Source organism: Pinus tabuliformis, chromosome 8 (genome assembly GCF_031772625.1).
Source record: "Pinus tabuliformis cultivar Carrire ecotype Pingquan chromosome 8, CPIR1, whole genome shotgun sequence".
Classification (NCBI taxonomy): Eukaryota; Viridiplantae; Streptophyta; class Pinopsida; order Pinales; family Pinaceae; genus Pinus; species Pinus tabuliformis.
The window spans coordinates 724,074,451-724,088,040 of NC_142294.1; the positions used below are offsets into that span (position 1 = coordinate 724,074,451).

At 37.0% G+C, this 13,590-nt stretch overlaps 1 protein-coding gene across 1 annotated transcript in view; it reads right to left on the bottom strand.

Moving 5' to 3' along the window:
- Positions 1-7,921: 7,921 nt before the first annotated feature.
- Positions 7,922-13,590, bottom strand: part of LOC149237632 (uncharacterized) — a 200,805-nt gene continuing 195,136 nt past the window's right edge. The window contains exons 7-8 of the mRNA XM_089366849.1: positions 8,604-8,714; positions 7,922-8,354 (exon numbers count right to left, since the gene is read on the bottom strand). Of these exons, the coding sequence (XP_089222975.1) occupies positions 8,223-8,354; positions 8,604-8,714 (243 nt within the window). The 3' untranslated portion in view covers positions 7,922-8,222. The remainder of the gene's footprint in view (positions 8,355-8,603; positions 8,715-13,590) is intronic.

A 13,590-nucleotide genomic window follows, 5' to 3' on the forward strand; every position in this document is an offset into this window, starting at 1 on the left:
ATTACAAGATATGGTCAGATTCATTTCTTCTTTTTCTAGGGTTTTTTCATGGTGTATATCCTCTTATTTTGACGTTTCTTGTTCCTTTTCTTCATCCTCTTCACAATCTATGTAAAATAATTTCTTCTCGGCACACTTATGACCTTTAGTGTATTTGCTATCAAAACTGTAACAAAGCCCTTTTCCTCTTTTTTCTTCCAGTTGTTGTGGACAGCTAAGGGCAGAAACACTTCCATATTTATGATTGTGAGTGGTACGCTTCCTTGTTGCCATAATTTTGCTTTCCATTTTTCTTCCCAACCTGAATGCCTTTTCTAATGAATCTGGTTCCCAAAGGCAAACCTCATGTTGGATGTTATCTTTTAAAGTCCATATGAACACATCAATCCTATGCTCCTCTGGAATATCTTTTACCCTTATATTCAATTTTTGGAAGTCCTCAATGTGCTCCATCATTGAACCCTTTTGTTTTAGATTTATCAATTGGATAAAAAAAATGTTTCTTTCTGTATCCTCATAATGTGATATCATTTCATCTGTAAAAATAGCCCAAGTGAAAATTTGTTTACGAGATAAAAGCCATCGATACCATACAAACTGATTTGGTTCCAAATATAAAGTTGCAATGCATACCTTTTGTGTGTTTTACACATTATGGAGATCGAAAAATTGCTCCATCTGTAGTATCCATGTTTCGGGGTCCTTGCCATCAAACTTCCTCATATCGATCTTTGGAACATGGTGGTTCTTTGATCCAACGTTAAAGTCTATGAAATCATGATTAACATTTATTTTGTTTTCATCATGAGTTTCCTTTACTACCCTTTCGCCATTAGTATGCATTTCTTGTAGAAACTTTGACAAATATGTCTTCAAATCTTCCATGCTTGTCTTCAAATCTGTCTTCAAATTGTCCATCTTAGCTTCCATGTCATTCATCTTAGCTTCTCTGCCTTTCTTTAAACCATCCATCTTAACTTCCATGCTTTTCTTTAAACCATCCATCTTAGCTTCCACGTCTTTCTTTAAACCATCCATATTAGATTCTGTTACTTTTTGTGCGAGTGACATTTGTTGCACTTGGTCTCGTAATTTTGATATATCATGTTGCATTTCTTCCTCTTCTTCATGAGTCATGCTAGAGCTTTCAGGTTGCTTACTAGGTGTTTCCATTTTCTTTCTTCGGGGCATCAATTACCGATAATAATGCTTCACTATGCCCTTTGAATTTCTTCAAACTAATTTTTCAAACCAATCTTATAGAAAAAATTTAAAAAAAAAACTACACACCCTTTTTTCTTTACTTTGTAGGAGCTTGATATTGAATCTGATGTATTTCTGTAATTTTGGATCTCCAAGGTCTGAAATTTCTTCCTGCAGTAACCCTCTAAGTAATATTTCTAACTCCGCAAGTCTGATCAAGATTGGATTCTCCAATGAAGAGTTATGCCAAATCTCCCACGATGACCTGAGTATAGACTTGTTCAGTAGAGCGAACTTGTATGACGTGCTGCGGGTCACTGTTTCAACCTTAGGATCTGAAAATGGTACCCAAAAAACTACAGTCCATCCTCTTTCTGTAACTTCTTACGAAAATTCAATATGATGCTCAAAGAGAAAGTTATGATGATTTTCCCAAGGTCACCTATTTGGAATGTAATTCGAGGGTCTGCAAAAACCCTAACTTCCTCAGATTATATCTCCGAAAATATAGCGAGACAGGATCTGAAATTTGGAGCCAAGGTTCAGACCGATTTCTTCTCAAATAGTTTTTTTTTTAGCTTCTGAAACTTCGTAGTGAAAGATTTATAGCAAAAATTCCACGATAACTTGTTTTAGATGAAATTCTAGAGCTTGCAAAAACCCTAACTTCCTCAGATCATATCTCTGAAAATATAGCAAGACAAGATATGAAATTCGGACATGAGGTTTAGCAAGATTTCGTCTCAAATTGGTTTTTTTCGCTTCTGAAACGTCGTAGAAAAAAAATTTATAGTGAAAATGCCACGATGACCTGTTTGGAGTAGCGAAACCTTAGAATCCAAAGCTCTGATACTAAATATTATGAAACTAGCTCACAAAAAGATAGAAAAGATAGATCAATGCCTTAGAAATAAGCCTCTTCGAGGGGGCAACCTCCTTTACATTACACAAATGAAAAATTCTTGGATGATACAAATGACAAGACCTCCTTTCTCTATATAGGAGTGTAAGGGGTATAATCAGAGCCAACATAACAATAATAATGTAGGGGCACAATAATAAAAATAGTGGATACAATGACAATAGTAATGGGGGAATCACTAGTATTATAGGGACCTAACATACTTGGTCATTCTCAATCTGAAGAATTTCTCATAAGAAGAATCAAATTGGTAACCCATTTGTATAGCATCATAATAACCAATATTGTTTCCACAACAAGGCCTTGACCGACAACTCTATCGCTTATTAGATTAGAGCACAATGTTGGCGAGACCAATGATTATAGACACCTTCATCATTGTCTCTCAAGGTACATGCCCACCCAGGTGTTCACTGAGTATGCCCTTCTAGGACTATTCTTATCTTGGGTTCCCAGCCCTCAAAGAATATCGGTCCTCTTGCCTATTCTTGTCTTGGATGCCCTACACAGCCTCAAAGAGAATCAGATGTCAGATGATTACCCAATCCTCCATTCTTCTTCCAAAGTGAAGACAAGAATGTTGTGTCTATCTCTCCCTCTCAACTGAGGAAGATATGCCCAAGTTTCCTCTGATCATAAACTTGCCCAAGCTCCCTTTTAATCAGGAACTTGTCAAAGCTCCCTCTTAGCTAGGGACTCTTCCATACATCAACAACTTCTTCTTCATTGGGTCCTTCAGCTACTTGATCAACTTCTCTTCTTGATGTCACGAAATTCAATTGAGCTTCTTCCTTATAGGGCAACAACCATTGATCACTTTCCTCCTTCATTCATCATGTCATTCCTTTCTTCATGGAAAGTGGCCTTCTTCATATCTGGAACCTTTGTCATATGGCTACTTCTTCATCATGCTTCTTCTATCCACCACATGAATGCTAGTTGTACTTGTATTTACAACTCTTGTTTGAGTAGCCCTGCATGAACTTATACAGATATTTTTCAAGAAATCAAACCAAATTAAATCAAGTCATATCTTACGAGATGGCTCTTCACCATGACATCTTTTTGTAGGTATCAGCATCCTGCATACATGTTGACACATCTCCCAAAGATATCCATTGTCAAGGGTCTTCATCTTTTCCATCAGAGTCTTCATATCTTTCCAGGAGATTTTCTAGTCAAGTCTTCTTGATCTTTTGGATGTTGATTTCCTTCATCAGGGTTGCATATCTCACGATCTCTTCCTTCCTCACACATTCCATTCCTAGTAGCTTTCAATCATAGTTTCTTCATTGTAGTCAACCACCTCATACTTCATATGAGGACATATTATGTTGATTTCATCTAGTGCGACTTATGCCTTATCGCATCCTTTCAGAGGAGGATATCCTTTCTCTTGATCATGCTTCTTAAGATATAACCAATTATCCATGTTACCTGCAACTACATGACATGACATTACAATATTAAACACAAGCATACATACCTTATTTTACTTTCAAGTCATCAAGGCTTCTTCCAGCGTCCTTGATTGAAAAGATCTTCAATCCCTTGATCAATTGCATGTCATCACACCATCATCTCATGGATTCCATAAGTTGGAGTTCTTGATCTTGTATATCCCCAACTGGCAGATGTTTCCTTTTTGATTTGATGTATGATGAGCCTTGTCCTAGATGACTTCTTCCTTCAATGTCCACTAAGGTTCCCAAGAGCTATATCCTTCATGTTTTGTCTGTCATAGATTTTGTCCTTCTTGTTTCTAATGCTTCCATGATGCATCTTATGATCATTGTCATATATTATAACATAAGCTTATGATATGACCCTTTTGTGAGGGATACTATCCCAATCATAGTTGAGATCTGTTACTCCCTCTTTCCTTGGCCCTTTTCTTTAGCTTCCTCCATCTATCCGGTGATATGAGCTTCCATAATTTTTAGCTATAGCTATTTTGCCTTGTTTGAGGACCAAACTTCCCTTTCCTTCCTGCACATGATTTAGTCCTTTACCCTTTAATATTCTTACCATCAACTTGTCTTTCTGTATTTAGCACAGAGACTGTAAGTTTTCGAATGAGGTAACCTTCTTATCCCATGGATATTTGTTACCTTGATTATATGTTAGTGCATTATAGATCAATGATGGTTATCTTCCTTCCTCGATCTTGTAGATGGTACCTTATGAAGATATCCTACATCCTTTGATACCTTTGCTTCCATGTAGATGAGATTTCATGTGACCTTCTTCATTGCGCATTCAGAGAATGAGTCTATCTTATACAATTTTTTTGATGTCTCCAATATTTCTATATGAGGGGATCTTGTAAGTATCCCTTTCCATAAATTCAGAGGAGACCTTTTAGTGACTTCAGCTTCTTAGAGCACTATGACTATCCTTCTTCTCCATGCAAGGGATCTTGATGACCCATCAACTTATAGATGTGCTTGTAATTCATGAAGTCATTTAACCAAATTTATAAATTGAAAATATACTTGTCATGTGAAAATGAAATCTTCACCTTGATCACGTTGATGAAAGTTGAAGAAGATGTATAAGGGCTTCTTCTTGGATGATCTTCTTTCAAGTGATAAAGCATTTCCTTAAATAGAAAAGGTTGCTCCCTTTTGATGAGGATGATTTGTTTCTTCCTCGGATGGTCTTCTTCTAGGGCAAGGAGATGATCCTTGCTTGATTTCATAACCTTGGAGATGACAGTGCCTTCAATATGCTTTGCCTTCTTTTGTAGATCAGGATTGCTACTAGGGTTTCAACTTTCTCCAAGCTGATGTGATATTCATTTTGAAATCCTTCGAGTTGTCTTGTTTTGTAGACATCTTGATGAGGGTCTTGGTGGCCTTTTGATGAGGACTATGGAGACAAAAGTTCTTGCTACTATAGACTGTCTCCTTGATTGTATAGACAAACTTGTTGATGTAGACTGCTATTGTAGATTTCTAGGGTTTGATCAAGATCAGGGTTTGTTCCTTCAATGCAAATCTTGAATATCAAAGAGTTTGACTCTCTATGAAGAGAGCTCAAAGTTGTATTTAAGACTTTGGAACATTCTTATATTTCTTCTATTCTAAAGAATTTTGTAATCGGAATCTTTAATGGAAAATGGAATCTTGATTCTAACGGTTGGAAGCATACATTGACAATTGAATGGTGTATGTTGAGTTTTGTTCAAACAATTTCATTCAGAGAAAGTGTATAGTGCCTAATCTTCAACTTCTAGAAGACATTGGATTATTACAATGTAAACATTTCTATTCCTAGCATAAAAATTTCTTTGTGCATATCAAGGTTGATATTCTTCCAAATCCATGAGTAGAGATTGTTAGTGTTCCAGAGTGACCTTTGGATGATGAAGCAGTTTGTCATGCTTAAGATGAGAGCACAACAAGTCAATAAAAAAATCAAATTATCGTGAATGAAGTAAAGTTGTATGTTGAGACTTAAGAGTGAGACAACATAATGAAAGGATGAATTGAAACAACTTGGAATCCTCCTTCAAGGATACATGAGGTATGTTGTAGATATCATAAAATTGGATCATCACAGGCTATGTCCTTCAACATCGCTAGAGATTTTTATGAGGAATGGTTTACATTATAGTGGATTGTTTTGCGATATGATAGAATGTGACAGTGATGTTGGATTCAATTGTGTTAGGATTGTACAACATATATATGTTAGGGAATTTTACAGGCATATTTGATATCCTAGTATTGATATGCAAGTTCGAGATTGCTTGAGGGAAAGAAATCTCGGGAAGGGAGGACTGTCATGTCCCTTTCCAAGTAATCACTATAGGAGGTTTACTTAGCCCCCTATTTGATTCTTGTAGGCTATAGTTGGAAGAAGTGGGTCAATTAATATAATTATTTAATGTTATTTGGGTGAAAAAAACAACATTTCTAAGGTGATGTTGAGTAATTAAATTTTAAAATGAGTTCTTTTATTGAGAAAGTGACCCATAGTATTGACCCATGGTATAAATCCATGGTACTTTAATGATAAAAAAAGAATTGAAACTCACTTTTGATCATAGCATTGGTTATTTTTCTCAAATCAATCTTGGAGAGATCTTGGAGCTTTTGAATAAAGGGTGTGAAACCCTGCGAGGATTAGTTTCGGTGGTGAAACACATCCACCTTAGTTGATCAGGATTGGTTTTAGTGATGAGACACATCCATCCTAGTTAGTCAAAAAGGAGGAATCATCCAAATTCTTCATATGTGCTCATATTGAAGGAGAAGTTGCATTTTTCCAGAGATTGTGGGAGCTTGATGGATAATTATTCATCTAGTTAAAGAAACTCTTATTTTTGTGGAGGCCGGAATTCTTTGAGGAGGCTGAGTCTATTTTGTGGGGGCCAAATTCCTTATGGAAGCTAAATTTCTTTGAAAGAGTATGAGTTTATTATTGTGGAGATTGAGTTTACTAAGGAAGTCAGATTTGATTGAGGAGATCGAAATTCTTTGTGAAGGTCGAGTTTATGGTGAAGCTGATTTTCTTTTGAGGAGACCATGCTATTTGAATGGGGCCACATTCTTCCTAGGGAGGCCGCATTTTCTCTTGAGGCAGCATCATTTTACTTCTGGAGCTATCTTTGTCAACAAATCTCTTTAACCAATTAGTGCCATTTTCCAGAGCAACTCCCAGGTTTCATAAATCAATTTTTTTGGCATCTTTAAATGGTCATCTAGCATGTAATTCCATGTTGAAGAATAATAAACAATTGGGCTGAATTATTACGGTTAATTTGGAGAATTTTATTGAGTGAGCATTTCATGGTTAATTACATGCAAAATGTGTGAATAAATATCTCAAAAAAAAATAGCTCTTCCCATTTACATAGAAAACAGTTTGAAGAAATATTTATATGCAATGTATTTGTCAAAATATATGAAGGAAAAAATTATAATATATATATATATGTGAACATATTTTGGGCAAAAGACATTACACCGTAACAGCTCTCTATCTCCCAATTTCAAGTGAAACAATATCAAATGGTAAAACTCCCTTAACCAAACCGTAGGACTCTAGACCCTACCACAAAAACATACCACAGGACACAGCCCGTAGTGGCTGCAATACCAACTGTTAAATTTGAGAGCCAAAACAAAATATACTATAGCAGCAAGATCAAATATTCCCATAATAAAATAATAATAATGGGCACTAAATCAAAAAGCATGTTACAAAGATAAATCGTAGGGTAAGAGAAGCTAGATAAATAGATCATTCTAGCCAGGCCACCCGGATAATCGCAATATGAATATAACTTATTGTACAAAATATATTACTGATACAGTGTGTTACATGCCAATATAATCCAACCATGATCTCCCAGATATCATCACCAAATATTTCACTCACTCATATCTCACTTTTCTCGCATACACACTACAACAATTTAATGGTAATAATATATAGAGAGAGTTCTCAAGGCACAAACTGCAAGCCACAAATCTGTGTGCTGAAAATATGTGTTTAGAAACCATGTGGCAAAACCGCTTAACTAGAAAAGACAAATTTGTAAGAATCTTCTTTCGTGAGGAATCAGGGAATACATAAATCTTAGGCGCTAAAGAGCTTTAACTAGAGATAACAATCAAAATTATGAGACATCAAACCCTCCTTTAGAAGATGTGAAATGTAGACCTAACATTCATGATCATAGGTCAGGTTCTTAAAATCTCAACATTAGTCAAAGTACTGTATGGCATGACCAAATGTGTGAGCTACACAAGTCTCTGAATAGGAAACTCCAGTTTTCATATCAAAATCTCTATTTTAGGGTCAAAGTGAATGTAGTAGATTGCTTATTCTTTATATATCCCTAACATTGAAGAGAGCTTACATGAAAGGAACTCATCAATGATTGCAAACTTGTGTCAAAACATAAGAGACCACACTGTAATACAAAACTAAATGATTGCAGTAGGATCAATATACAAGGATGAAAGTTTTTGCATATGGATCCTCTTAAACCATTTTACAAGTTTTTTCTGATTATGGTATAACTACATATGATTTATGACAAATAACATGTTATTTTTATAAAATGTGCAGTATTTCAACTCTCTCATGGAGCTGCTTCCGACAAAGAGTTAAACATCTTTAGAACATACACTGAATCACCCACACTGATGGTTTTTTCTCGGCCAGCTTTAGTATCCAATGATTCCTCGCAAACCATATTTTGTCCAAAGAAAATCTGCACAGTGTACTCAGTACAATTATCAGAGAGGAAGAGAAACTTGATTTAGATGCCAATTGAAATAACAAAATTTCTTAGCCAATCTACTAAGCCGAAACTTTGTTGGTTTCTGGTTTCAAGCATGCATATTTTCAAAATAATTGCGAGATGCATTTGACTTTTCTTAGGCCTCAAAAGCAGCATTTCTTGACCAAGAATTAACACAGCTTATTAAAAATTGCATCATATATTTATAATTTGAATCACCTCTCCACGTCTTTTCTTTCCTGAGAATAAGATATCGCCAGATCTAAATTTTGACAAGGTTTCAGTGGGTTCATTTCCTACAATTCCTGTTTCTTGATTCACAGTAGGCACCTGCACAATAAGGAAACAACTTTCGGTTTCTTAGTGTCAAAGACTTAGAGAAGCATCAACTGTATGTAAGCATCTCATAAACAGTTTATGCAATAGTTCTCGTATGTTTTCTTTTTCAATGAATGTTGGTGAATCACAGGCCCGATTTACTGGTTCTGTGGACACGGAGAATAAACTACATACTATTTAACCAAAACTATTCTTCCCGTCATCTAACGGGAAAAAATGTGAAACTCAAAAATATGATACCAAATGATTAGATTGGTTTCTTTCTTATTGGCAACAATGCCGGGAATAAGATATAATTCAGTAATTGTTAATACATGCTCCAGTCCATTAAAAGGATAGGAAATAATTCTTTTCAAAAAGAAGGAATAGTATAGCTCATATCTTCCCTATGGACGTATTCAATGTGTTAGAGCAGGCTCAAAATGCATCTAGGCAATAAGAGAACTTGTTTGTTGGCATAACAAAGTTACCATCTTTATTGCACTGTGAGGGAGGTGTAATATCTATAAATAATGCTGATGTGATACAAGGCATAAGTCAGCTGAATATAGCATTTAAAAAAAATAACCAATTATAAATAAGATGTGTAACATCTGTGCTGATAAATCAAAATATAAAAAGTAAATAAAATGTATAGTGTAAGAATTGAAAATTTAATAAAAGAATGCTAAACATTAATTAATATATGTATATACAGATAAACATATATGTAGATTCATTATCTCATGAGTTTTTAACCACTGAAAGATTCAAAGATCATATGTTGGTCCTATATGATCTTTGAATCGGTATAATGCTCCAATCATTTTGCACCATCTTCATTTACTTTTCTTCCTAAAATCTTGAATGATTATGAGGTAATTTTTTAAAGTAGCTTAAAATACCTTGTCATTTTGTATTTCAAATACATGATTCAACTTATTCTATTCCCTAAGATAGAACATCATTCATTCCAATTAGTCATTCCAATTGAACCACAGGATTTATTGTGGAGATGAATTTGTGGATTTTAGGAAATTGGTTAAGGGCATTTATCTTAGACTACTACTAGCATCGATTGTGAAACTATCCACCCTAGCTAGTCGACGGGAGGAGTTGTCCAGGCTTCTCATATGAGCTCAATGGAAGGAGTTTTATTGCAGGGCTTGAATCCTTGGTGGACCCATTTCCCTTGTGCAGGAGGACGACACTTCTGAAGGAGGGACGGAATATTATGTGAGTCTGAGACTAGTTCTCTTGTGAGGCCGATTTTCGTCATCAAGAAAAGAGGGCTGAATTGCTTGAATGGATATTCTCTCTTTGTGGCAGGGTGTTATAACCCTATAGCAGCAACAACGATTTATAATTTATGGCAGCATCAGATATCTCCCTTATTGTGGCAGCCAAGGGTTTCATTATTGACTTTACCTGTTTAAAGGTCAGATTGTTTATGTGTGGAGCTAAGTTCATGCAGGGGCTCAAGTCTTTAGTAAGGGCTGAATTAATTAACAATGCTGCATTGGTTAGTAGTTGCAGAATCATTTACTTGAGGGAAAATATTTGAGGTTGTGGTGACAAGTTTTCTGAGAAGCAGAGGACCCGGATTGCCCTAGGCAGCTAGGGAATTACCTGGGTATTTTAATAAGCCGATTTGGAGGTAGAATTGTTACTACAAAGAGTGTTGGAGGTGTATTCCCTAGGCAAGCAATTCACATGGTGACACCTGGCCTCAATTGACTTTGATGTTGAGTTCATGTTGCACGAGGGCCATCGTATTTGTAGTTCGAATTGTTTAGGAGGAGGCAAAGGATCCCATGAAGCCGACTTGGTTAGGAGGAGGCAAAGGATCCCATGAAGCCGACTTGGAGGTGAATTTAAGTCAAACGGGACCAACAAAATAAGGAGACTGATTCCTCAGCTTGGAAATCGTATTCTTGTGAAGAATTGACATTTTCCAACCGTTCGAGAGTAATTATCAAGTAAGCCAAAATCATTGTGTAGGATGAGTTGATCCTGGCAAGATCGAGTTATTAAGGAGTTCGAGTTAATGATGGGAAGATCCAATAATTTCCTGGAAGGAAAATGCTGAAGGAAATGAGTTATTGAAAAGCCATTGTTATAGTAAACTCTAGGTTCTTGAATAAAATTTCCTATTGTTACCTGCCAGATGCACCTAGCAGAGATAGGAAAAAATACATCAAAGTTGGACAAGGCACATATCAGATTTTCAAGTCCAGAAGTCATACATGGCAATTCTCATCCTCTAAAGCTGGAATGTGTTTTAATAACTAGCCCTTGAGAGTGTTTTCTATGTCTACGGCCAATGTATATTATCATTCTAGGTATTATCTTGAGTCTCACGAAATTGCTTTAGATTTTTATAAAAAGTTTTAATAATTAAAAATTTCCCACAAAATGTGAATTTTTTAATTAAAATTATGTAACAAATAAAAAGTGGTACTAGGAAGTTTTGTATAGCATGTAGGTACTCGTTTTTCATGCTTAGAGTACTAACATTACCTTAATTCCCACTTTTGGGTGGAAAATATTATTTTTTACTCATGAAAAATCACTTTCACTCAAAAAAGTGAGGAAAAAGACACAAAAATCAAGGTTTTAAATAACATAAAACATCTCGGGAACATGATTTTTTTGTATCTAGTCAAATTGAGTTAAGTTGGGTTAGAGGCTAAGTTAACTCATGAATGAGCTAATTTAAAAGGCCAAGTTGGAGGACAAGTTGGCTCATGTCTTGGAGGTCGAGTTAATCTTTCTAAAAGGCCGAGTTAAGTGATGCCATAAAGGTTGATTTAATCTTTCTAAAAGGCCGAGTTAAGTGATGTCATAAAGGTCGAGTTGAGGCTAAGTCAGGCTCATGAGTTGGGTTCATAAATTGAGAAGGTAAGTTAAGTCAATGTGTGGGGAGTTAACTAGAGTGAGTGGGAATTCACTTCCCCTTCATGCCTACTCACTACCTCTTCACTCATTGAGCCTATGCACATCCACATGGAGGATACACAGGCCTTCCTTGAGCCTATGCATGCAACTTGAGACTTGTTATCCACCATTTTGTGGGTAATATCCCTAGGAGAAAAAAATTCTCCAAGATGGTCCTCAGCCGGAAGCCACTAGCCCCTTGCAGCCACCATCTAGCTCATTGTGCCATTTCTCTACCACCTGAGCTAGTCATGTGGTCCCTCGCTCATCCGCCATGACCGTATGTTGAAGGTGGGCCTCTCAAATCTAAAGGTATGCCTTATCATTTGGAAATGGAGTATTGTAGTTTGCTTATCATGGATACTTCTGGGCATGGATTAATGGGGGGATTTGGCAGAAAGAATGGGCTAGGTCTGTGCTTTTGTCCCCTAGACCCCTTTTAGGTATTAACCTTGGATTCTAGTCCTGTGGGATCTTTTTTACTGACCATTTGTCTCTAGGGATGGTATTTCATGGGAAACCCAGATTTTGGTTGCGTTGTCTCACTCCCTTATCTGTTTGTATTAACCTCTTTCTATTCATTATTACTCCATTCACCATTTCTCCCACCTGGGTCCACATAGGGTTAGCATGCCCCTTCTCCTTGCCCACACCTTGGGTCATGGTTTAGAATGAAGCCCAGAAGTTGATGCAGCTAAAAAGAAAGATAAAGGCATATATGGCCACATTCAACAGGAAAATGTACCACAAAATGCAAAAGATGGTCGGGACAAACACATTTACCACGTGGGCAAAAACCAATACATGAGCTCTACCACACCATCATGGCCATCACCATGGTTCCTACAGGTTCTATGAACCTCCTTCATAAAAATCATGGCCGGAGCACCTCATGTACCACGATTTCTCCCTCCTATACATTATAAACCCAAGTGTGGGCTTCCCTCTTATTAGCTACCCTTGTATCCCAGCATGTGACCCAGGGTTGCCCATTCTCATCCCCTAATTCATTCACCTATCTGTCACATGTCACAACCTTTTGAAGGATGTACCTTGAATATATTATCCCCTTTGGAAGTAGAAACCACCTAATAGGATTCTTAGTTAACCCCATTTGGAGTATAGGAGACATTGACACATCTCGAAGCCCATTATGGAAGGCTAGGGCATTATGAAGTCCCCACCTGTGGTCCATGATTGGTAAGCTCATTTACTTGATTTCTCTAATGACTTGTTGTACTGGAAGGCTAGGGGACACATTGGATCTTATGCAGGATTGCAGATGGTCTCCATTTTGGGTTTGGTCTCCCTATATGGGGTCCTAATCCTCCAGAGGGCTACATTGGCACATGTAGGGTGTGCGTTGAGAGCCATGGGCCTCCACAACAGCAAACAACACTCCATGGATCCCCACAGCCATTTAGAGATTGCTCGTGGTTCACTTATTGGACGAGGAAGATGCACCTGATCCATCATGCCCAGTTGGCCCCAGATTTGCACCATACACTTGGCAGATGATCCAGGACTTGCACGATGATGTGGCATCACCTACACCATCATCCTAGCCCTTGCAAGCAATCTACAAGCATCTTCAATTTGTTTGGAGACCCATGAGGACACTTGTGTTCCCCCACATGTCATTTGGAGCACCACAGGTTATTACAAGGGGCCAACCGCTTGTCCACTGCCTGTGAGGATCTTGTTGACCACTGGAGTGGCACTTGATGATTATATGAAGACTCCATGCCCAAGGATGATCCAAATGACACTTTTACTATCAGATATCATGAGTCAACAAAGTTTTTTAACTCTACTTCTATTTTCTCATCGTCTTTCTTGTACCCAGATTCCACACCTTGCGGGGAATTGTAATAAATGATACCAGTAATGATGAGTTTTGAGTCTGTAACAAGCCTAGGATGTTGAGACTCGATCATAAAATGAATACACC